At 43.4% G+C, this 25,854-nt stretch overlaps 1 protein-coding gene across 1 annotated transcript in view; it reads right to left on the bottom strand.

Annotated features, from left to right (window-relative positions):
* The window catches only part of LOC146817555 (uncharacterized), a 414,447-nt gene that overhangs the window by 26,906 nt on the left and 361,687 nt on the right, over positions 1–25,854 (bottom strand). The window contains exons 8-9 of the mRNA XM_085609212.1: positions 19,344–19,436; positions 17,104–17,317 (exon numbers count right to left, since the gene is read on the bottom strand). Of these exons, the coding sequence (XP_085465338.1) occupies positions 17,104–17,317; positions 19,344–19,436 (307 nt within the window). The remainder of the gene's footprint in view (positions 1–17,103; positions 17,318–19,343; positions 19,437–25,854) is intronic.

The raw sequence follows: 25,854 nt of genomic DNA, 5'->3' as shown, positions 1-25,854 counted from the left end.
TGCCTTGAGCTTTTGTTTGTAATAGAAAGCAGAAGGATAGGACCTGTGTTCGCCATCAAAATATGGAACTTTCTTCATGTAATTTGGGGGCTGCCTGGGATGTTATGCAGTGTTCCCAGTTTGTGTAATTGTATATAACACAGAGAGAGCTATTTCTGTGAATGAAATGGTGTGCATAGTGATGATAGCCATAGATGTCCTTATAATAATACACATTTAAATAAGGATCTTCATTTTCAAGTGATGTGCCCTTCTAAATCAGAATCATACTCTTTACTGTTTCTATACAACATAATCTAAAAAGGAACCAGGAGTTGTAATATCATCCAGTGACATTTTTATAACATACGGTAATTTCACTTGGCCCTATAATCTGATAAGGGACTTTATCCCAAACCATGTCATCCAGTATGGGGTAAGCTGTAATATTCTCAGCATATTAGTCTCTTTGAACTCTTTAGGTAGAAAATGCGGTTGCAGAATTTTTGCCACCGTCTGTGGCACAGTTCTGTCTGGAACAAAATGTCAATTTAACAATCATAACACAATAGTTAAAATTACAAGCCACATGATAAAGATGAACAGTCCTGTAGCAATCCAAATATAGGGCCATGGTGGTATCAAATACCTGTCACTAAATCAGTGGCATACTTTGCAAGCTTCCAGACATGATGTGTTTGAGGAATTTGAAAAAACGTAAACTGTTATGTAACCAGTTTCAGTCTCACCAAAGCTTCTGGTTCTGATGGGCATTATCTCCATATATGTTATATCTATAGGGTACTTATAATATATCACAGCATTTGATTGCACAGCTGCTCTTGTAGAAGTGAAGTTACCAAACCTTTCCATAGAATCTGATGTGTGTTGTAAAACAGGAGGCACAGCATACCTGGTTGTCCCTAGCCAGGGACTTAAGGTATCATGGTTGTTTATCTCTTCAAGGGGAATCTTCTGCAGGGTAGGGAGAGGATGCAAGGTTCAACCCTGAGACCTCATTTGTTGTATCCAGGTAGGACAACTGTGGGTAATTGGTCACATTATGTGTCTTTACGTAATCAATTGATACTTGTCAGTTTTTTTTTAGGTAGGCAATGGAGGCGTGACTTTTATCCTTAAACAGATGCAGGTGGTTGATATGATGGTCCAAACACCTGTTTGTCTGGAATCTTCTCTCTAACCTGATCCCTTATTTTGGGGATCCACCTTTCTGTGACTGCAAAACCTTCTCTTCACTGGTGGCAGAATCAGAATGCTTGCCATTCAAAAGCGTGTCTCTTACCTCTTGCACTTTCAGTAAAAGAATCAAATGTTGGCCGAGGTCAGGAACATACATTGGTATTCCGAAGAGCATCTCATATGGAGGTTGACCTCCCAATATTACCCAAGGGAAGCTATTCAGTGCTATCTGATCTCCATAGAGATGATGAACACCACTAATACCTGAACTCAAGACCCCAGCCAACAGAGTCTACTTAAGCTTGTAGTTAGGGCATTCCTTTAAACTATTTTTGTTACTTTTGAATGGATTAGTGAATAGCAGATACACCCCCAACAAACTCATTTTATCCTTGTAATTATTTGAGGCGAACCTGGACCATTGTTCAAATGGAATGTGTGTACTGCACCTGTGGCTATCAAATGCTGCTAATGCTTTATAGCGTTCTATGCATCCATAGCAATCAAAAGAGTGAATCTGCTGCAACTAGAATGTATTAAAAGTGGTTATATATTGAAAGGAACCACAATGGTCCAGATACAAAATTTGAAATGGTTTATTAGAGATCAATAAAGGGGTCTGCTCTGGTCTTTTAATGGTGGGATGCTTTTTGCTGACACATATCACATTGGTACATACATTCCTTAGTTTGTTTTGGTAAACCTGGACACCAGTATCTTTATTGTAGGAATTAAACAGTGGAACTCATCCCAACATGTGAAGATGTCAATCCCTCATGAGCTGCCCTAATTAAATTTAATCTAGACAGCTTATTAGGTATCACTCTGTCTCCGACTCCGGGTAAGCACACCATCAGAGCGTTATCTGAACAGAGGGTGTTGGAGTATTTGCGAGGAAATCTTACTGGAGGTTTTTCACTCATTTGCTCTCTGGTAGCCAGTATGTCTTTATCAATTTTCAATAGAGATCAGATCAAACAAGCTATTTTTACAGTTTGAACCGGTCCTGATAACATTGATCAAACATGGAGGCATGAGGCCGGTGTGTTGTCTACCTGACTTACCTGCTTTTGTGCTGGATGGGAAATGCCATCTTCCCCGGACATTTGAAGTAGCCAGGTCAGCTTTCCTTATGGCCAGTTTATTCGTAGTCACAGGAGCTTGGAGGTCATGGCCGGGCCAAGTCCAGTAGGCTGAGAATCCGATCAGGCAGAGAAGCACATGGAAGCCTACACCTGCAGCAGTTTATGCTCTGCAATTTTCACATCTGCCACACACATCAGGCTGTTGCTGCGTGGCCCATGACCATGAGGACGTAGTGATTATTGAGCAGCTTGTGGGCAATATTAAAACACTCCCTCTTGACATAGCTGCTCTCACCTCTCTGTTTGGGGAAGGGTTTCTCATTTTACTTCTCGGTAGGCTGCTTTGGCATTTTTTCTTGGGGATGGCTGGGATCCAGCGTCCTCGTGGGGCCTGATTGCACTTTGTGGGAGCCTCATAGCATTGCTGGCAAACTGCGGAGGCTCGTCCATCGGCCCATCTGGCGGCTACCTTGGGAGACATGGAGCTGGACACAGAGGGCGCTAAGGCCCCCATGGGCCAAAAGCAGCTGGTTAAGGTAAAGGAAGAGGATCAACCATGTTACTGAAATGTAGGGAGCCCAACTTGCAGCCTAATTCGAAGCCCAAGAAGCCCAAAGAGTCCCAGGAGCTCTTAGAGAATTTGGAACTTCAGGCTGCAACCAATTCTTCTACTGGTGCTTTGGAAATCACTAGTGTTTTTTTAGAGATCCTGGTTATAGCACAAATTATGTTACCATTGTGGAAAGGGCTTGCATTGGAATCACTGAAGAGGACTCACCAATATCATCTCAGGTAGGCCCCCAAGTGGTGTCTCTCAGGACTACACTTTTCCAGTAGACCATTTATCTTTTGTTAAACAGGCTCCCATCCAGAGAACTATGATAAACTTTTTGGGCACTAAGGGTTCTGATTTGCCTAAGACTGACCTCATTCTATCTGTTTCTTGTATGTTTGGTCAATCAATCAATCAAGTCAGGGGTTGGTAAAGTGCTACTACTCACCCGCTAGGGTCTCAAGTTGCTGGGGGGAGGGGGGTCTGGCTCCGTTGAGTGCTGTTGTCATCCAAAGAGCCAGGTCTTGAGGTCCTTCCTGAACTGGAGTAGTGTTGGTGCTTGCCAGAAGTGGAGGGGAAGGTCACTCCAGGCCTTGGCTGTGAGGTAGGAGAAGGAGTTTTATCCCATTCTTGTCTTGCAGATGCGTGGAACGGTGGCCAGAGAGAGGTCAGCTGATCGGAGGTGTCTTTTGGGTGTATGGAAGGAGAGGCTGTAGTTCAAGTATGTTGGTCCTGTGTTGTGGAGGTCCTTCTATGCGTGAGTGAGGAGTTATTCTTCTTTTGATAGGGAGCTAGTGGAAATCGTGGAGGTGTTGGGTGATGTGGCTGCGAGGGGGTATGTCTCGGATCAGTATGGCTGTGGCGTTCTGGACAGTCTGGAGTTTGTGAAGTAGTTTCTTTTTGATTTCAGCATAGAGAGTGTTGCAGTAGTCCAGTCTGCTACTGATGAGCGTGTGTGTGACAGTTGTTATGAATTTGGATGGGATCCATATGAATGTTTTTCAGGGTATGTGGAGGGTGTTGAATCAAGCCTAGGATACAGCGTTGATCTGGCATTTCATTGTGAGCAATGAGTCTAGTATGATGCCGATGTTTCATGCGTGGTCCATTGGGGTGGGGAGGTTTGCGAGGGCAGGGGGACCACAGGAGTTGTCCCATGCGGAGGGGAGGGAGCCAAGGATGAGGACTTCTGTTTTCTTGGAGTTGAGTTTCAGGCAGCTCTTCTTCATCCAGGTGGCGACGACTTTCAGCTCTTCTTGGAAGTTGTGTCTGATGATGTTGGGTTTGTTGGTGGAGGATAAGATGGGTATTGTCGGTGCAGGAGACGATGTTGAGCCCGTGGTTTCTAACATTGTTTGCAAGGGAGGCCACGTAGATGTTGAAGAGGGTGGGGCTGAGAAAGGATCCCTGGGACACTCCACAGTTGGTCTCTGCTGGTTTCTAGAGGTAGGGCAGGAGTCTGACTCGCTTAGTTCTGCTCTGAGAAATGAGCATATACAGTCGAGGGCCTTTTCGCGGATGCCGGTGTTGTGGAGTCTGGTAGCTAGTGTGCAGTGGGAGACAGTGTCGAAGGCAGCCAAGAGGTCCAGGATGATGAGGCCTGCCATTTGGCCCTGCTCAAGGAGGGAATTGATGTCATCGGTGGCAGCGAGTAGGGGGGTCTCGGTGCTGTGATTGCTGCGGAATCCGGATTGGTAGATGTCCAGGACGTAGCTTTGATGAAGTTTGCTAGCTGGGTGTTGACGGGTTTTTCAATTACCTTGGCTGTGATTGGAAGCTGAGAGATGAGGCTGAAGTTTTTAAGGTCTGTCGGGTCTGCAAGGGGTTTCTTCAGGAGGGGGTTGGCTTCAACGTGTTTCCAGTCATAGGGGAATGTGGTGGTCTTGAGGGAGCAGCTGATCATCCAGCATAGCTCGCGTGCGATGGCCCTGGCAGCTCTGTGGACGATGTGTTTGGAGTGTTTGGATTCTTGGAGTGCAGGGGTAAAACAGCTTGCTTTCATGATGTGTCATCCTGTGGCTTTCTTGAGGGGGCGAGTGTGTCGACGCAGTTTGTGATCCAGTGGTGGAGGTTACGTGCAGCGGTGATAGCGTCTGGCGTGGTCGGTGGTGGGGTGCTGATGAGGGTGTAAGTGAGCTGGTCTTCAGTGACTTTGTTCCAGCTTCTACGAGGGATGCGGTGGGTGTGCTTGAGTACGGTGTTTTTTTTGTAAGGAGAAGTGGATGCAGTGGTGGTCTGTCCAGAGGAGTTCTGTGGTGTGGCTGAGGAGTAGCTGTTTCCTTCTGTGAAGATGGGGTAGAGTGTGCGTGGGGGAGGTACCTAGTTGCTTCAGTCCTATGTTGGCGAGCATCTCTAGGAGGGAGGTGGGGTTGGGGTCGTAATGGTTGTCCAGGTGGAAGTTTAGGTCAACGAGTAGGATAGAGTCTGTGGAGGCGAGGGCGTGGGGTGTGATGAGATCGGTGATGGTGTCGATGAAAGGAGCGCGGGGGCAAGCAGAATGTAGATGAGGGCTCCGCAGAGAGTCATTTGAGGGTTGGTCTGGATCTGGAAGTGGAGGTGCTCCATGAGGGTTGTAGTGTGGAGGGTGCTTTTGTGGATGATGGCCATTCCCCCTCCTAGGCGGATGGGGAGGTCAGGCACTTAATGTGGAGGCTAATGGAGTTGGCTCTGATGTTTCATCTGCAGTAAATTATGGCACATATGGCGGTGGCTATTTTGCCTGTGAGAGGGAATTCCATGAGAATCAAGAAGTTATGGTAGCCTTCTTTTACCTTCTTAGAGAATAGTAGCTTGGGCAGTTCAAACTCAGACACTGACCATGATTCAGAGGCGGGGCTGGAGAATGTTCTAGAGGTCTTAATTGCACTCGCTGGCAGAGCTGGCTGTTCTACGTCGCTATTCATTAAAACATCAAGGGCTAAGATGGACAAGGAGACTAAAGACAGCTGTGGCCCGGCAGGTGCATCCGATGGAATTTTCTCAAATTGTGAGAAGGAGTTGCTCTGGAATCCCCAAGGTGTGAAATCGACTCCCACTAATGTAGTTCAAGCAGAGGACCAGTCTGGGGCTGCTCAGCTGAGCCCTGCTAATAGTGTTAACACTTCTTCCGCCGCACAGCCCAGAGACTCTTTGTACCCTCCCTCCAAACCAGACTCTTTTGGGCAAATTACGGCTTATTCTAAAGCTGATTGTTAGGCCACTGGGTCTGGGGGTACTTCTCCCTCTCTTTCAATCTTCTCCAGCTTCATAGAAAGAAGTACAAGAAGGATTCTATGGAATTAAAAACTTCCCTTTTGAAAACACAAGCAGTGATGTGAAAAATGTAAAACAAATATGGATCTATTGTACGGTCGCTTAAATAACTTGTTATCAAATTTTCTATGAATCAGTTCAAGCTACATCAAGCCAGATGGGCTCAAGATGAAGGGAAAATCAGGAACGTTTTCCGCAGGATGGAGTATATTGAAAATTGCATGAGGTGTAACAACCTGCTGCTACTGGGAATCCCAGAGTGCAATGAGGGTGATAATCCCTACGGTTACATAGTCAATTCATTTAAACACACATTTCTTCAGCCTAGCAACTGGGAATTACCTTTTGTGAGCTGTTAAAGGGTTGGGCAGGGCAACATCCTCGTATCATATTAATCTAAGGGGGGAATTTCGTTCTCAGGCAGCTCCTATTTCAGCTGGTGCATCCTCAAAACCCAGTAAAAGCCTGTGGGGTTGAATTCTTTATCAGGTCGGACTTTTGTCATGAAACTGTCAAGCGTAGACCATTGGTTTTTTTTCAGAAACTTGACACTACTGTTTCTCTATTAGAGTTAGCTAGCCTAAAAATATGTCATAAGGGTCAGATTACTTATTGATAAGATCTGGAAATGGCTAATGATTTGCTGAACCAGTCGGGGGCTTATCTCAGTGTGATTATGCTTAGTGGGAGGATGCATTCTATTTAAAATTGACATTTGAATCTCTGTTGGTGGGGGGGTTATTCGCTGGGTGGTCTGCTCTTTCTTTATACTTTCTTATTCATGCTAGCTCCCAATCTCTTTATCTTTAAATGGGGATGTTGTATTTTCTTTCCCTTTTTTTCCTACTGGGGAGCCGGGGTTTGCCGTGTTAGACCTGCCTTTAACATCTAATACTTTTGGGGTTTTTGAGGGGCCTGTGGATCTGGTGTTGTCCCACACTTATTCACATAATTTCTGCTCTCTGGTAGGGCAGCTGGACAGCAATAGGTGAGAGGGGAGGGTCTTTGAAGGTTTGGTCTGGTTGGAGTGAAGGGAATGATAGGGTGGGTCTGGGGTTGAGTTGTGGTTTTGGTTTAGGTGTGGCTCTGGCAGGATGGGTTTTTTCTTCATTTTTTGTGGATAAATGGGAGTTTCTGGGGTACGAAGGGAGAAAGGGAAAGCAAGCTGCATCTTTTAAGGTTTACTTGGAAGTTATGCATGGGTTAATTATGTGTTTTGATGGGTAGTATTTTTGGTGCATGTCGTCAGGTGGTCCATATCCTTAGTTGTAATATTAATGGTATGCAATCAGCTGCAAAGGTTAAATATATGAAGAAAGAATTCTCCACCTTAAACCAATATATTCTGTGCCCTCAAGAGACCCATTTTACCATTCTGAGTGTCATACACTCTGTGATCTGGGCTTTTATATTCCTGCTGTAGCTGAGGTTGATATTTCTAAATGGGGGGTCGCCTTATTAGCTGAAAGTAAGAAGTAGGTTGCACATCGGGGGAAACTGGATCATTCTGGGCATTGGTTGATTGCTGATATTGCTAATGGTTACTTATGGTTTACAATTTGTGCAATATATAGCCTGAATATTGATGATCCTGCTATATTTAATTTGTTTCTTGCTGAGCTTGGCCTGGAGCAGGCACCATTTATTTTTTTAGGGATTTTAATCTGACCTTCCTCTCTGGGGTGGATTCAACCTATTTCAAGCTGGTGGTGTATGCCAAAGTCTAGGACGGCCCTAAAACAAATTTTAGAGACTCATGCATTGAGTAGTGACTGGCGGGCCTTCAGGGGTGTGGAATGTGAGTTAACGCATCATTCTACTCCACTTGGTACCTCGTCTTGCATTGACATGTTTTTGGCTAGTCATAATATATTATCTGCTTTGACAATATGAAATAATCCAAGGATCGTGTCAGACCTAATCCGGTGTCTCTGTTTGTGAGGGTAAATGAACTCACTGATGCATTTCTGCCTTGTCAGTAGACCTTTGATGGAAAGTTGTTAATGGATCTGACATATTAGATTAATGGGCTCGTCTCTGCTGGAGGTGCATCCAGCCCTACAATTGAATGGGATACTCTTAAGGCCTTTGTTCGAGGTCAAACCCTGAGTTACACATTTCGTAAGGATAGTGCGGATCACTCTACTGAGAATGCGTCTGAAACCTCTTCAGTTAGAACCAGAGTATTCCCTCACTCAACAGCCCCTAAGTGGCTTTGCTGATGCTGCCAGAGTTTTCAATCAATTTTCTGTGCTGCACATGCAATTCAGGAAAGGATCTGGGACCAGGTAAGGGTGCAATATTAGTGTTGGAGCCTGGCATTCTTTGAAAACAGTGAGGAGATGGGCCATCTATTGGCGTTTCAAATTAAGGACAGAAGTAGTAGGAATACCATATGAGGCATTAGGAATGTCACATGGAAGATAGTATTGGACCACTCAGAAATTTTGGCCGTATTTTACCACTTCTATGGTGCATTATATACTGATGATTGCATGGCCTCTCAGGGCTTGATCAGCAAATACTTGCAGGCGGGATCCTTTAATAGACTCTCAGTGGATCAGAAAATTAATCTGGGTGCTCCAATTACTAGTGAGGAGCTTCAAACAGCTGTGTCACCATTAGCTTCAGAAAAGGCTGCTGGCCTTCATGCTATTCCCTCTGAATTTTATAAGAAATTTCAGGAAATCATCATTCCATTCTTTTTAGAACTGGTTAATTGATTCTATAGCCTTTTCGAATTCTGTACCTAGTTCTTGAGGGGAAACTTTTATTGCGATGTTTGTCAAGGAGGGTAAGGAGTCACTCAATAGGGGGTCATATTGACTGATCTCCCTAATAAATTGTGATTTTACAATTTATACACAGATTGTATCAAATTGCCTGGCAGTGATAATTTCTTGTTTAGTCAATCCCATTCAAAATGGTTTTACCCCCTCTAGAGATACTACGTCCCATATTAATTTGGCAATCTATGCCCTTGAAGTGGCATCCGTGCAGCTGATACCTGTCTGGATTATACTGTTGGATGCCGAAAAGGCATTCAACAGAGTCTCCTGGCACTATCTGTGGATAGTCATGTCATGTATGGGTTTTGGGCATGGCTTAAAGGACATGCTGTAGGCAGCTTTATTCTTCTTTAACTGCTTGGATAGTTTATATGGACTGTATTTCATATATTATTCATATTAGTCAAAGGATGAGGCAGAGTTTAATATAGAGTGAACTTGACCCGAATCGGGTATCAGAGCGCTTTACATAGCATCAGTTGCATTACAGGAGGACACATTCATTTTTCTTAGGCACGGGGAGATTAAGTGATTTGTCCAGAATCACAGGATGTTCAGCGTCATTGCGGAGACTCGAACCCAGGTCCACAGATTTGTGGTCGACCGCCCTAGCCGGTAGGCCAACTCCTTATTTGCCCTATATTTGAATCTATTCATATGATCACTCAAGTCATCTTCCCTTATTCCTCCTCTACAGTTGAATCATTGGCAAGCTAAGGTTTTAGCATATGCTGATGATATAGTCATATTAACATTGTCTTCTGCGAGGGCTCTTCTGGTTATTGAAGACACAGCGTTTGCTTTTGGTAGCTTTTCTGGGTACAATTAAATGCGGTTAAGATAGAGATTTTAAAAGGTCTGGGCAGAGTTCAGGTGAGTTCTACTCCGTGGAACTCTGCGAAGTGCTAGAAAAATTTCCCTGTGCTCCGTGGACTTACGCCAGCAGGGGAGTCTTTTAAGTCACACTAATCACGCTGATTTTTAGTGCTGGGAGTTTGTACTGCACTGTAAAATCAGCGTGAACGGCTCTACGTGTTGCGCCAGAGGGCGCTGCTGCTTTTTGTAACTCGAGTAGACATTCTACTTGAGCGGCAGCTTCCTCAACGCAAGTGGCAGCTTCCGCAACATGAGCAGCAGATTTCTCAATGTGAGAAGTCATGACCTGCTGCAACCAACCACGTTGAGATATCCTGACAGGAGAAGATCAAGCGCGTGATTTTTTTCTCGCGATCAGTTGCCAACTTATCATTGATGAGCTGCTCAAGAGAAAAACTCGGCTACAAGTCAATTTGCAGAGTTTTGTGGAACCCCATGGTCTGCACTGAGCAAGGAGTGGGCAAAATTCTGCAAACTCTGCCTGTGGAGTTGTATTATTCCCGCACTCCTAGATATGATCAAATACAGGCTCGTCAAGCATCGCCCCCCGGTTTGTCTCCTCGGTTAAATATCTGGGTGTTTATATTTATTGAATATGGAAATTTGTGTCTCTCAGAATTATGATACTTTATATAATGAGACTCTTTCAATTTTTAAGAAGTAGGATCTGCTTCACTTGGGTTTAACAGGCAGATGCAATGTTGTTAAAATGGCCATATCACCCTGCTATTTGTATCTATTTAGGTATATTCTGTAACCCTTGAGTAAGGGTTTCATGAAAAAGATTAAAACTGGCTGGCAAAAATTTATCTGGGAATATAAAAAACCTTGGTGTGCAATATAACTGCTTCAGATATTGCATAATGAAGCAGGGGAGGCTCTTCCTCGTCTATAGTATTATTATTTATCGTCATTTATACTCGGACTTTTGGCAGAGATGGGGCCCCAGATTTAGACAGTTGTGGGCTTATTCCCTTAAATATCAGGATTTTCTGCAGATAATCTTACCACCTAAAAGCCTGCTAAATACTTTATATTTCAAACATACGTTTTAAAACCCTTTATTTATATCACTTGGTTTGGCGAGCTCTCTGCTCTATTTGCAATTTAACAGGGGTTTCATCAATACACAACCCCTGGGTATAATCCAAACGTTCTACTATCTATCCTGGAGGGTTATGTCAGTTGTTGGCGGGACCTGCAATGCTTATCTTTGGGTCAGTTCTTTGGGAATTCTAATATTTTTTCTGATCAGGAGCTGAGTGAGGAATTTGAGTCCCCTAAAACTGCAAATTTTTAGTATCTGCAATTAAGAGATTTTCTTCTTCATCTCTACCCTAAGGATATTTGTATGGCTGATAATTATTTTTTGCAAAATTGTATCAAAACACTGGGCTGGTGAGGCATACATACTTTTTATCATATTCTGTCCAATTATAATCATACAATAGATAAACTAAACAAAAGTGAATACTATGGTCTCACTTGCTGAAATCTGACAAATAAATGTAGTTGCACAGAGCACTTTGACTATCTCTCAGATTGTTTTTGATTTGTATTAAAAGCAGTATAAATTGCACAAGTAGGGCCTTTGTGCAACTGCTCACTGTCTTGTGTGCAATGAATCTTCAGTGAATACCGTACATATATTTGCTACTTCTAATATTATGGCATCATACTGGGACATGGTCTTCTAATCCATTAATCAAGTATTGAAAACAAGCATTTGACCAGGGCCTAAAAGTATCATGCTGGGCTATGGGCCTAACATCTCTGTCGGGGACGCTGGGGGATTTTCTTTTTGCTATAACTTCTGCTGGGTTGCTTATAGCCCTAGCTTTGCTCCAGAGAGAAGCCCTGGATCCGCTGGCATAGTGGCAGTAATGTATTTCTATTTGCAGGCCTGAAATGACAGCAATTCAAAATGATCCTAAATGTAGACAGCTGTTAGAAATGGGGGTCTCCAGTTGTCAGAGGTAGTTACCTTTGTCCAAATAGGGACCCTTGCTTCTAGTCAGGGTAAGGGGGATACAGTACACCCCTTGGTGCATGGCATGAGGAGACAGGCTTATCTCAGAGGCAGCGTGTAAAGCCCTTGTGAACACATACAGTAATGCAGTGAAAACATTACAAATGGACACCACACCAGTTCAGAAAAAGAGTAAATCTCTATCTAAATCAAAACAAGACCAAACGACAAAAATCCAACATACACTACTCTTGAAAAATAGTATTTGTGCAAAATAACCTTTAAATTGCAGGAAAATCAATAAAACACAGTTCTAACAACTCAGTAGCTCCTCCTGGGGCTCTCGCGTAATGAATATGACAGAGTCTAACAATTCTAGTTGACTGCATCGATACGGGCCAGCTAAAGTATCGACAAACTCAGACACAGTACCTTTCTTGTTGCGACCAACACGTTGGTGCAAGTCGGTCGGGGCAAACATCGCAGTCGCGTTGTGAAGCAGAGCGTTGCGGCCGGCGGTGTCCTCACAATGTGGTGCAGGCAGCGGTTCGTTAACGGAGTCAGTGAGATTAGGGCTTGCCTTGAAGGGTGAGATGGTGCTCGCTGCGGTGCTGGCAAATCACGGTGCAGCGACAGAGCCAGTCCATGTTCCCGTCGGGCAGGGACGGAATTAGTAAAGTCCTTGCAGTGTGTAGTGAAGCATTGCGGGGTGCGGTGCCCAAGGGACGCGGTGCAAGCAGCGGCTCTTTGACAGAGTCGGTGAGACCAGGGTTGCTTTGCAAAGCGAGGTGTTGCTCTCGGCGGTGCTTCAGGACACAAAATCCTGCGGCGGACTCGATGACACAGTTGGTTACCCTTTTCTTCTGCGGCGACGATCAGAGACAGTGCACACAGACACGTTGAGGTCTTTGCTGCTCCTGGGACCTCTAGAACAGGGGTCAAGCTCAGTTCAAGCCCTTGGAGATCTTCTTCTTCAAGCAGGGGACAAAGCAAGCAGCAAAGTCCTTTTCTCCTTTCCTTGGCAGGAAGCAGCCACTGCATGCCAACCCCAGACAGCAAACAGCACAGTCCTCCTCAGCTTACCCGGCTCTTCTACTTGGCAAAGGTTCCTATTGATTTCCCAGAAGTGATCTAAACGACTGGGGTCTCTACCCCTCTTTTTCTATACAAAAATCCTTTGTTCTCTGAAGGCAGAGAGTGTCTGTACCCAGCCAAAAACAGTTCTGTTCTCACTGGTGCAGCTTCCTGGCAGGAGGTGGAGACAGCATTGTTAAAGGCAGACCAGGCCCATTCAGGTGAAAAGGAAACCTCCTCCCCCTACTCTAAATGCAACCCAGGTCTATTCAGCCCAGCCCTGACTCATCAGACTTCTGGAGCCACTGCCCCTCTCCAGCCCCTGACATTAAAAAGCCAGACATGCAATACATAAACCTAGCAGAGGCACACTGGATGGCTAGGCAAGAAAATACCTACTTTCTAAAAGTGGTATTTTCAAACACAGAATGTAAAAATCACCCTCACTAAAAGATGCACTTTAACATTCTGAGTTCAGGCATACTAAACTTAACTTTTTTTAATCTTGTTCCCAGGGTCAGTTATGTTTATAAGATGTTATAAACAAACTCCCCACTCTGTCCTATGGGAACAGATAGCCTTGCAATGGTGAAAACGAAATTGGCAGATTTCACTATCAGGAAAAAGCCGCACACCTCAGGGCATGTCCTATCTTTCACATACAATGCACCCTGCCCACAGGGGTACCTTGGGCCTACATTGGGGGTGACTAATATGTAGAAAAGGGAAGGTTTAGGGACTGGTAAGTGTGTGCACTTGCCAAGTCAACATGGCAGTCCCAGACTGCACACAGGCTCTGCAATGGCAGGCCAGAGCCACATTTTACAAGCTGCTCACAGTGTACTGCACTAGGGTCTGACAAGTAAATCAAATATGTCAATCATGGAATCAATAATCCATAACAACAATTTACATGGAGAGCATATGCACTTTTGCACTGATCAGCAGTGGTAAAGTGCCCAGAGTCATAAAACCAACAAAAACAGGTCAGAAACAGAAGACCAAAAAGCAAAAAGTTTGGGAAAAACCCACTGAAAAAGCTGGGTCTAACAAGCTGCAAAAGATTTGGGACCCAGTTATACAGAGCCTGTCTGATGTTATGCCTGGCTATGTACTATATATATATATAAATAGTATTATCCCTTTTTTTTCCTTTGTTCCATTTCGTTAGAATTTTTTTTTATCTGGATGTCCTACTGCCTGTGCAGATTGCTGTACCCATGCATGAATTACTTACTTCTTGATTTTTTGAGGGAAAACCATTATGAAATTTGGTGATTCCACTCTGTAATTAATAATACTATGAAGTAGTGCTGTTTGATACCTTTCCAATAGTAAACACTGCCTTTGCTGTAGAGTCAGCTACAGAGTTCCCTAAAGAATGAATACTATCATGCTTGTGTACCGATGTGTGTGTCACATGGATTAATAGAAGCACAACGTTTAAGGTGGCAACCTTTGACCAGAGTTGTTTATTTCTGATTGACGACCCTTTTAAATTGTTGAACCAGTTCATTCTCCAATCGGGTAAATTGACATCATTAGGCTGCATACAGAAAAATTAGTCAGATATGATTAGTGTGTGAACTCCTTGCTCATTCTTCTGTAGGGCAAGCATCACTGCATTTATCTCTGCGATCTGTGCAGTGCTGTCACCTAAAGTTTAACCCCTTCGCCGCGGCGCTGGGGGGTTTTTCGGTGAGCGCGGCGCCGCTGTGCTCATGACGGAACCACGCCGTCATGAGTCACGGGTGAGCTGTGCTCATGACGGAGTGGTTCCGTCACGGCGCCGCCCACTTACGTTACACGCCCGCACAGGCGGGGAAAAGGCGCCGTGTGGCCGGAGCGGCCGCCAACGGCCGCAGCATGATGGAACCACTCCGTCATGAGCACAGCGCGACCGTGGCTCATGACGGAGTGGTTCCGTCATGAGCAGGGAAGGGGTTAAGTGTATATGTGTTATTACTAAAATATACCCTCTTTAAATGTATTCCCTGCACAGGCTGCTTAATGTTTCTGTTTTGTTCCAGGAACTGCTTGTGCGGAGCCATCTGTATGGATCACGCTCTTATTACTTTCAACGGGTAATATTTCTAGAGTCATGGGCAATTTCTTCTTAGGTTAGAGAAATGATTGTGCCCTAGTGTAAGATCAGATTGAAACAGTACATCTACTACATTTAATAATGATGCCCACTGAATCCATCTGAGGTGTAGTGCTTGAGCATTTAAAATGATGGCATTGGAGGATGCATCAAGAGAAGATATGGGAGAAGCAACAATATTTTTTCCCTTCATCAAAGGGTACTTTTTAAAAAATGGCTGTTTGTACAGCTGCAAAAGGTTTCTCAGTGGAGGCAAACCGTGATTCTGCATTTGAGTATAAATATGATTTTTGTATGCTATGGGAACTCTATGCCCCTCATTGTTGATTACATGGGTGTAGTCTTAGATGCTAGGTACAATTCTCAAAACTAGTCTTGTTATCCCTAGCAAATATTTTGATCCTACCATGTGTGTATGGAGAGCATGCAGAATCTGGTGTGTTTGTCCGTCCAATGTTTGGAGAGGACATTGGAGTTATGAGTTTGTACAATGGTTTAACTCACTCAGCATAATGTTGCAAGTAAGCTTGTCCAAAGTTAAGGAAACCGATCAGGGCGTTCAACTTTCTGAGTGTATTTGGATGAGTTCGTCTGAGTATGTAGGCGCACTTGTAAACAGATGGGTGTAAGTGAGTGTGCTTGTGGATGGGTGGGTGTGAGTATGCGTGTGCTCTTGTGAGGGGATTGATGGAAATGAGTATGCACATGTATACTTGTCCGTGCCAGCCCCACTATTCGTACAAATTGGGAGCTGCCATTATACTATTGACAACCTGGTTTATAACCTTTGCTATTCCTACTATTCATGTACAGTGGAGCTCTGTTTCCCTATCAGAATAGATTGCAAAACGTGACACCTTTTGCAGTTTAGATAAGAAATTAATTAGGCTATTGACAGTTTTCATGATCCTCTTTGCCAGCCCACTCCACCAGCTTCCTCTCTACTTACAGTGTGGCTTATGCACTTTTTACATTAGTTCCAATACTACTAATTACATGTACGAGTAGGAATGAGAGATACCAATGGATCATGTTGGTTGTTTGCATCAACAAAAGGACATATTAATTCCCTACACACAAAAGGTGGTGGGAACATGCTTGCAATAAGTCTAACCACTGGCAATCACTCTGGATAGCATTCAAACACATAGCTTTTTGCCCACCATGCCACTTCAGTTTGGGACCAGCCATATGCAAATCAGTCTAGACCCTTCTCCAAAAGGAACAGTTCAGCCTGAACTGCCAGTGCAGGTCCTTCATGAACAGGCACACAAACAGACCAAGACCGGTTTCATCCTGATTGGGGCGTGCCAGTCAAGTGTAGCTTGGTTCCAGTGGCACAGTGAAAAAGGGACTCATGTCTGGACATACCCTTGACACTTGGGGTGGTACACCAAGAACAAAAAAGAGATTGGGAAGAGTGCTTGCAGCAGGTCTAGCCACTGGCACTCGCTTGGGGTAGCATTTCAATCTATCAGTCTTTTAATAACCATACCACCTCAGTTTGGACTCACAGTGTGCAAATACGTGGTGACTCTGCTCCAACAGGAACTGTCCAGCCTGAGCGCCAGGCCACGTCCTCACTGCACTGGAACACAAGCAACCCAAGACAGGGTTTGTCCTGATTGGGGATCGTCTGATGGGTGTAGTTTGGTTCCAGTGACTCAGTGTGCATGGTATCAACATATGGGCATATCCTTGCCGCTTAGGGTGGTACATAAAACACCCAAAAGGTGATGGGAGGAATGCTTGCAATAAGTCCCTCTGCTGAGCTGTTCCTATATGATATTCAGTTTCCAACTGCAAATATGAGTGTCGAGCAACCCTAGTTTAGTCCACATCATCAGTTCATTCTTCTTTTGACCAAATGTAGTGTGCACTATACCCCTTTAAACCTGATTGACAGGTACTTTAATAGCCCATTTTGATCATAATATAATGCCTTAATTTTCTTACAGGCTCTTTGCCTTAAAGTGCTATCATAGGTGGACTGAACGTTTGACAGATGGATGGGTATCTGCTGGTTTTTGGCAGAAATTCTGCATCAGCCAAACTCTAAACGAGCCGACAAGAACACACTTTGCCACTAATTTATCAGTACAATTCGATGTCAAAAACATGTCTCTTAAATTCACTATACTGAAGTTTTTACATTTCCGGAATTTAAACAATACAGACATAAAATTGAGAAGCATGTGATCATAGCTCAAGCTTGATGTCACCTTCTGTGAACTTTTCTTCATTTTCCAAGTTGAGGGGGATTGAATATTCAGGATCTGCCTCTTCACAAACTGGTTTCTGGGTCGAGGGGAAATCATCTTCCTTGTCATTGTTTGTCCTTATCTCTGGAGCTTGCTGTTCAAATTTTCGGTTATCTTTTTCTTCCGTTTTGCACTGCGGTGGTGGAATCTCGTGTCTTTCCACAATTGTTTTCATCTGCATGTTAAAATTATTCAAAACGAATTTGCAGTTTTTTCCACATACTGTAATTGATTTCATGCACTTTAATAATTTCTCATAAGTATTAAAATACGTGGATGGTTGTGCACCACATTTGCTGCACGCACAAATGTTTCCTTTGAAAATTGTTTCTAAGTATGGACGATTAACCTTCTAATGAACACATATATTTAAAACATCAAGTTAGGCCTCACCTAACAAATGATCTGGCACTGTTCTCCCATGGGTGGAGGTGTTGATACTTCCAATCAGTTGGCAGTATCCACACCATCCATGCCTTCACCACTGCCTGGCCTTACCAAATAACAGCCTGATTTTAACATGGCATTGTGTAGAGGTAGGAAGGTGGTGGGACTCAGTAGGGGTACCAGCTCTTAGCTGGTTGTAGCTTCCATCTCTCCTTTGACCTCTTGTATACATGAATGTGGTCATGATAGAATTCCCAGAGATACCCTGAGCAGAGGGAGAAATCTACGCTCACACCCACAGTAACCCCCAGGATTACCTTCTCTTGGTTCCAGAGCTCAAGCCAAGGTCAATCCTAGGTGCTAACAACCCATATGCCATGATAGACATCAAGATGTCACCTCTAGCTAGTCTTGGCCACCACCCTGTTTCAAAGGAACATCATTAAACACCACTGGCGAACATGACATGAGCCTGGTGAAGTGGTGGCAGGTGCAGGTCTGCGTTGAGGTGTTGTACTTGAATGACTTGGAACATTTTTCATAGGATCATGAATAAACAAAAAGACTCTCTCTATATTTTTGTTATGGTTCAACTAAAATTGACATTGTTGTATCTCTGCTTAACACACATTAATGAAGCAAGGTGGCACCTGCGGTTACCAGGTAAACGAAGCAAGTGCAACATGCTAGCAGCCTAGCCATGATACCATTATGGCTCTTGCCTAAAATCATGCCACCATTATAGTGCAGTGCAGCCGACTGCCTGTAGTCTGTATGTTATATTCACTGTGATTATTGTTTAAGAAATAATAGTTTGCCTATCTGTGATCTGAGTCCCTCTGTAATGTATGATTCCCGAGATGTTGTTGGTAAATTCCCTCCTTCATCCCACCTCTCTGCCCCACTTTTTTCCTTCAGTTTACACTTCCCTTTGACCTCAAACTCAGATTATGACTGCCTTCCAGGATGGTAATTCTCTGTTTCCTTCCTTTGGCCAGCCCTTGGTAATACTCCTCCCTGCCTCATTACTTCATATATTCCATAATACATCCCATGCACTGAGGGTGACCTTAGAATGCAAGGGGATTCTACTTGACTTACAATCTCCTGGTCCTGCTTCTGCTGATTCTTTTAAATAAAACCATGTAACAATTGTTGCGGGTAGCTGCCTTTATGCTGCACTCTATACTACTTGCGTTTATAAATACTTTAAAGGATAAGCATTTGTCTGTGAAATCTGCTGTCTTTGGCACTGTGTAATACCAGGCTGCCGGCATGCTGTCTGTCAAGCCTCTCTTTCTTCTCGCAGCCCTTTCCCTCTCGCTATCCCTTCCTATTTCAGGCAAGTTAGCCCCTCATTCACCGGAGCGCATTCAAACTTCTACCTGGACTTTGATTGCCCTCCATCGACAGGAGTGCCCTCTTTCCTCTCTCGGTCCACCCATGGTCATGCAACCTGAATCCCTTCCTTTTACCTCTCTCCCTCTCACTCACAGGATCTTTCAGGGAATCAATCTCCAGAGTCCAGGTAATGTGCGGATGGGTTAATGGCATCATTCTCTGGGGGCCTTTCCAGTGTTAGGCTGTTACTGCCTGGTAGACAGAGCCTGGGATGGGACCATCTGCCTTACCCATCCCTCACCATAACCTTTGAATTATTTGGGCTGTGGATAATTAGGGCTCTGACAAAATCTATTCACACTGCGACTGGGTGCACTTTCCTCATCTGTAGCTTGTGTATGTTTAAATGTAAAGCACAGTGAATAATCCACTATGTACAATAAACATGTAAATATATTGTGCAGATATTGTACCTGAGCAGGAGGACTTTTGACAGAGACACCACCTTCTTCTAAGTCTAACAAAAAGGCTTTGGTTGTTGAATTCCATTCATCTGGATCTCTTTTCTAGAAAAGGGCACAAAAGTACACAACAAAATGAGAGTTTCAAATTCCAAATCGTAATTTTCCTCAATGTTCTCTTCATTATAACGTTTACTCTGTACGTTCTAAACTAATAATGACACAATCAGTTAAGGAGATGCCCATATTTAAAGTAAAATGTATTATGGGCTTAATATTATATTCATAGGGTAGGGTACCAGAATATTGTGATCTAAATATGGTTTTACAACACTTATGTCGCTGGAATATAATTTAGAAAATAATCAATATTTTTGCAAACAACATTCATACTGTGATATATATGTCAGATAATATGTTTGTTATTGATATTCTGACATGCAATGATTCGTACCAACTCCCTCTACATCCTCGGCTCTGACATCAAAGAAGCTGCACACAGCCTCTCCTTCGTATTCAGTCAGGCGCCCACCTTTAACAGGTGTGAGGCAGAGATCTCAATCACGACACATCCTCCAGCAGATGACATTTCTTTCAGGAGCTCTATCTGGAGCTGGGAAATTTAGTTAACTTTATGTCAATTACATTACATCTATTTTGTTGTCCTGACATATCAAAGGAGCTTTGTCACCATGTTTCCCCTATCTCGCAATACTTCTCTACATCCTCCTCATCCTCTACCTCAGAGTCACTAACACCTTCAGCTATTCTCGATTCCCCACTGTTATTTTATAAATGTGCCTAAGAAAATCTTTTTCTTATCCTCATCACTCCTCACCACATGAATGTTCAACAGTTCATTACTACTACCAGCCTTTAAACATAGATGCAAATCACTTTACTCTGTTTGTGTAGTTCAAGGCTGAGATGCAGCAGGGCTACCACTCTACCTCATCACTTCACCCCTGTCAAAGAAACAGGGATGGATCCAAATATACTGTATCATCTGCTGTTGTCCACAAGGACCATTCCACGTTTGGACACTCACTCTACACCGCCAGCAGAGGTGGAAGAACCAGCTTTCTCACCAACAAGTCATTCATTATCATGTAAGGTAAAGTTTTACGCCCACCCTCTGATTCCTCTCTGCTTCCCTTAGTGACATTGCCAGCCCAGTCCTCATATCTTCGGATTACACAATGCTGTCAACATAGCCCCTACTCGAGTGATAATAATAATAATAATAATAATAATAATAATCTTTATTCGGTTTTTGACATTATAAAACCATAAAAGATATCATGACAAACAAGTGTTCATACTAAGATTTGTTAAGAAAAATATGTTTAGAAAAACAGTTAAAAAAGAACATGTAAGAAGTTAAGTAAAAAATGATTTCACTATTTTACAAGTTTTTTCTGTGCCTCATAATACACTTTAAAAAATTCAATACATGATACACTGTACATTCAGAGTCCAAAGTTTGAAGAGCCAGCATAGCTGGACGACATTGTCTATAGCCCCATTTCTTTAATAAAGGAAATAACCAAACTTTTCGATGGGGATGAAAGAATTTGCAGAACAGTAGTGTATGCAGGTTAGACTGTTGTGAAAGATCGTCACATGGGCATGGTTCCATCTGAGTTTTCCAGTTGTTTTTCTCCGGGAATGTAACTAGTCTGAAAAAAAGATTCATTCTGAACCTTGTTAGGAGCATCTTTTCATAAGTTGTAAGCTCCATGGTCAGATATGGCTGGATCTTCAGAGACTGCTGTGTCATTATTGCATGAGTAGCTGATTTTTTCGCAATCACTGTTGTCAGTCTAAGGGATTCCAGGTGACTCAAAGCAGCTAGTTTCAATTCCTTTTTGGATATTTCCTTCACTTTTTCCGGCATGTGATAATATTTTTCTAGGCCCAGATCGCAGAAAAAGTCTCTTACGTAGGAGAGCCAGGCTATTTTGTGAGCATGGTCCAGATCCATAGTGTCGCGTAAGATGGTTTTAGTCAGACTATTTTTTTCTGATACCCATACTCGCCTCCAAAGCAAAATAGGTTGGATTTTTATTAAGTCTTCAATATATGGGATTCCAAGTTCTAAGTGTGAGGCATAGATGGAGGTGCCTCTTGGAGTTGATAAAAGGAACCTCATGAAGATATTCTCCTCTTTTTGGACGGGGCCGGTGGGTATATGTCCCCAGAGCCCTGCGCCATATAGAGCAGTGGCTTGGCATTTTGCAACATAGATCTGTAACAATTCTACCGATGGTCTTTTGCCCAGTTTGTTGGAGAATTTCATCAATGCCATAATTGCTCGTTTAAAAAGATGTCTCCTGGCCTCTACTGCCGCTTTCCAATTCAGGGCGTCATCGATCATAATGCCTAGGTAAGGGTACTGTGAGGTCTTGTCGATTCTTTGTTCCTTTAAGAAGATGGACTTTGTTGTTTTTCTTGACCCGCCAACTACCATAACAAAGGTTTTTTTAACATTTATATGGAGGTCCAGGGCACCCATAAAGTCTGCATATTTTGATAGAGATTTCTGCAGTTCAATGGGGGTACGTGCTAGGATAACTGCATCGTCCGCGTAGAGCAGAGCGGGGATCGGGCGACCTTTTGCTCTTGGAAGGTCTCTCCCTCCTCTCAGCATAGATTTTTCTAGGCCATTGGTGTACAGAGAGAAGAGGAAGGGGGCAAGGACGCAACCTTGCCTCACACCCCGCTCTACCCTAAATGGCGATGTCAGTTCTCCTTGTGTCCCATACCTCACTCTCGCCGTGGCTTCACTGTATAGCTCTCTCAGAAAGTCCAAAAGCGGGGGATCTACCCCCATTTCTCTCAACAGTGACCAGAGCCTTGCGTGCGAGACGCAGTCGAATGCGGAGGACAGGTCCACATAAACCATATAGATGGAGCCAGGTTTTGCATGGGTATATTTTGAGATTAACAGGCTTAGATTTAAGGCTTGTTCGACGGTTCCAAAGCCCTCCCTGAACCCGAACTGTAAGTCTGATAGTATGTTTTTGTCTTCTACCCATTGCTGTAACTTTTCGAGAAGGACTCTGCCAACCAGTTTGCCCACAGAGTCAAGGAGCGAGATTGGTCTGTAACACTTGGGGTCTTGTCGGTCCCCCTTCTTAAAAATTGGGACCATGATAGAGGATGACCATGACTCTAACAGCCCAAGTTTCATTGTTGCAAGGCAAACTCTAGTGAGAATTGGTACCCAGAGATCTGGAAGATATTTAAATAGATCTACTGGGACCCCATCAGGACCTGGAGCTTTCCCACTCTTACTTAATGATAGGGCCGTATCAATGTCCTGGAGCTCTACCTCCATTAAGATTGGATATACAACTGGGTTGATAATGGAATGATGTTCTTTGCTCGTAGATGTCAATTTAAAGATTTTTGAAAAATGATTTACCCACACATCCTCTTCAATGGCCACATCTATTTTTGGGCCATTGTTTTCCATTAACAAAGGGGATTTGACTATTTTCCAGAATGCCTGGCTGTTTTTCTGGAATGCACTTTTGTGCAAAGCGTTCCACAGAGATTGTTTTAGTTCTTTTTTCCTGATTTTTCTGGCGGTGTTATACTCCCGTCGAAGAGATTGGATATTGGTAATATCTCTGATTGGGTTTCCGAGAGCTTTTTTCAGCTTGGTGTGTGCCTTGGTACAATCTTGGTTAAACCAGCCTGTAGAGCTTATGGTGTTTCGTTTAGGTGTTTTAGTTAGTAGCTTTCTCACTTGCTCTATTATTATCTTGTAGTTTTCGACAACTTCATGCATCCCTGCATGTGGATCGAGGCAGATCAAGATGTTATTGTAAGTGGATTCTACTAACTGTTTTGTGATGATATTGGGGTCCAGTTTTTCCCATTTTATGGTAAATCCGTTTTTTTTCCCCAATTCAATCCTGTTCTGTGTTAGGGATTTTGCAATATTTACCATATGTGTTCTTAGGTGGTTTGTTTGAAAATTTATTTTTAAAGCGGAATGATCGCTCAAGGTGTTTTCCAGGATTTTAAAGTTGTTAATTTGTTCTTTGAGGCATTCAGTTGCTATTATATAGTCAACAGTGGTCTTGTAACCCCTTCCTCTGTAGGTAGGTTCCAGTTTGTTATTTGATTGATGCATGGGATTTACAATTTGCAAATCCAGATCGGAAAATAATTTATTCATGGCTGATCCCACGCTTGAGTGAATAAAGTGGGGTAAAGGGTTCTCGAATTCGTCCACTATTCCACAAATATCGTTTTTGATGCAGGGATGTAGGTTAAAATCACCACCCCAAATTATGTTAGCATATTCATTGATTTGGTTGGGATGCCTATGTTCATTTATTTTTCCTTGTATTTGGGAAAGAACAATCAAAAAGTTGTCATCCGTTAGATTATTATAGATGTTAATTAGTGTTACGGAGAGCTTTTTCCCTATTTTGAGCGTAAGGAGCTGAAAGTTTGAGAGAAGGTCTATCTTGGAAATCTTCAGGTCAGAGATTGTGTTTGCTAGATAAATGGCCAATCCCCCTTTAGGTCTACCTGAAGTACTAGGGAGGGCAGGAGATGTAAATGTTTTGTACCCCTCGAAATGTATAGGTGTAGTTGACCAGGTTTCCTGTAAGCAGATGATTTGTGTCTCCTTCAAAAAATCTGCTACAGAACCGTCCTCTATTTTGTTTCGGAGACCCGCCACATTCCAAAAGATCACAGAAAGCTGTGAAGAGGTACAATCTGGAACGATAGCTTCTGTTTGTACAGCCGCTATAATAGGGATAGATGGAGCCGAGGTTATTTGTGAAGACTCCAAGGATTTAGTCATTAGTCAATCGACCATTTCCAGACCACTGAAGCGATTCGTGGTCGGTATGCCTAACCAGTTTTGCCCCTTGATGGTATCTCTGTAGTTAAGTCCATGTAATTGGTGGGGCGGTCTCTCCCACTGCTCCCAATTTCTGGGTCTATTTTGTGGGCCCATGTTCTGCCATGGGGCTTCTCTTTGCTGGAGATTCTGATTTACTGGCCACCAGGAGTTATGAGGGTCACAATGTCGTAGCGGTAGTTTTGGACCGATAAACTCTAACTCCCAGGGCTGTGGTATGGGTTTCCGCCAGATATTATCGGAGTCGTATAAGATGTTATTGTTACTAGGTCTTTTTGGGTAAAAGTAAGACAATGATCTTATAGTGATCACCCCTGTGGTGTTACTATGTTCCCAGGAGCAGATGTACTCAGCTATTGTGGGGTCCTCAAATGTAATTACGACACAGTCTCCCCGAATAGTTTTTTTTCTGTGGCCCACCCACGTGGTCCTAGTGACTGAAACTATTCTTGCTTTCCAAGGTGGCGGAACCGGACGATTTGTATTCAACCAATACTAGACCTTGTTTTTCAATGACCAGTTTGGTTCGGTCCCCTCACCTGTAAGCTCCGGGACCCCTGTCATGACTACCACATATGGGCACGCCTCAGGTGGCATGTTTAGTATGGGTCTTTGCTCAGTAGTCCCTTTCAGGGGTCCTTTGATTTTTGATGGCTGCGTATTTGTTGTAGGTAGGTTTTTGGGGGCAGATATACTAATACTTGGCGTATTTGGTGATGACAAAAGTTGGGGATTGTTTTGTGTGGGAATAATCAAGGGTTTGGGAATTGGGTTTTGTGAGTTACGGATGTTTGGTACTATTGGGGGTATTAGTGAAGGTTGTTTTTTGGAGTGTGGAAGGGATAAAGTTGCGGGTTGATTGAGTGTCGAAAGAGCAGTCGTAGGATTTAAAACTGGTTTTGGAAGGGCTTGAGAGGATATAGATTTGATAGAGCCAGAGATCTTTATTAATTGACTCTCGATGTTGGTCAGTCTGCTCTCTAATGGACGAATATAAGAATTTAAGAGGGAAGCTATTTCTTTAGTTAGTTTTGATAGGTCTCTTTCTTTGCCTAGATGATGTGGGCTTAGGGAATCTGGCGTAGAAATATCTTGGAGGGCATGTGGTGGCTGGTGAATTTCTATCACGTTTTTATTTAAGGAGACAGAATCATGGGGCAAATCAAGTAAATCTGTATCTCCGACCAAAGTTGGGTGATCGGTTGATTTGGTTTTTCCAGTTTGATTTAAGTTTTTTCTAACGGTTCTTTTCTTTATAGCCCCCTCCCTCCTCCCTCTCTTTTGCCTTACTTCTTCGGGGGTTGGATCGAGAAAAATGTTTGGGGTTTTTTCTAGATCACTTTCTGCAAGGGATATACTGAGTTGGGAAGCTGAGAGGTCTACGGTGTTAGGGAGGCTAGGTCTGTTTGCAGCTGTATCCCTTTGAGGTATCCGAAGCTGTGTGACCGGAGATCTCACATTTGCTAATAGACCCATTGAGGATCGACGCGCCATTGCAAGTTCTGTTGAGACCCTCCCCTCGATTAAACTTAAACTTTGGTCTATGAATGTATTGGCTTTTGCGAGAAAGTCATCCATTGGGCCTAACAATTTCTCTCCTATACCGTTTTTTTTTTATTTTTTATGCTTGCTGGA

The sequence above is a fragment of the Triturus cristatus genome, chromosome 6 (assembly GCF_964204655.1).
Source record: "Triturus cristatus chromosome 6, aTriCri1.1, whole genome shotgun sequence".
In the NCBI taxonomy this organism is placed as follows: domain Eukaryota; kingdom Metazoa; phylum Chordata; class Amphibia; order Caudata; family Salamandridae; genus Triturus; species Triturus cristatus.
Note: the sequence above shows the minus strand (reverse complement) of the source record. Positions and strands in the feature narration are given on the sequence as shown.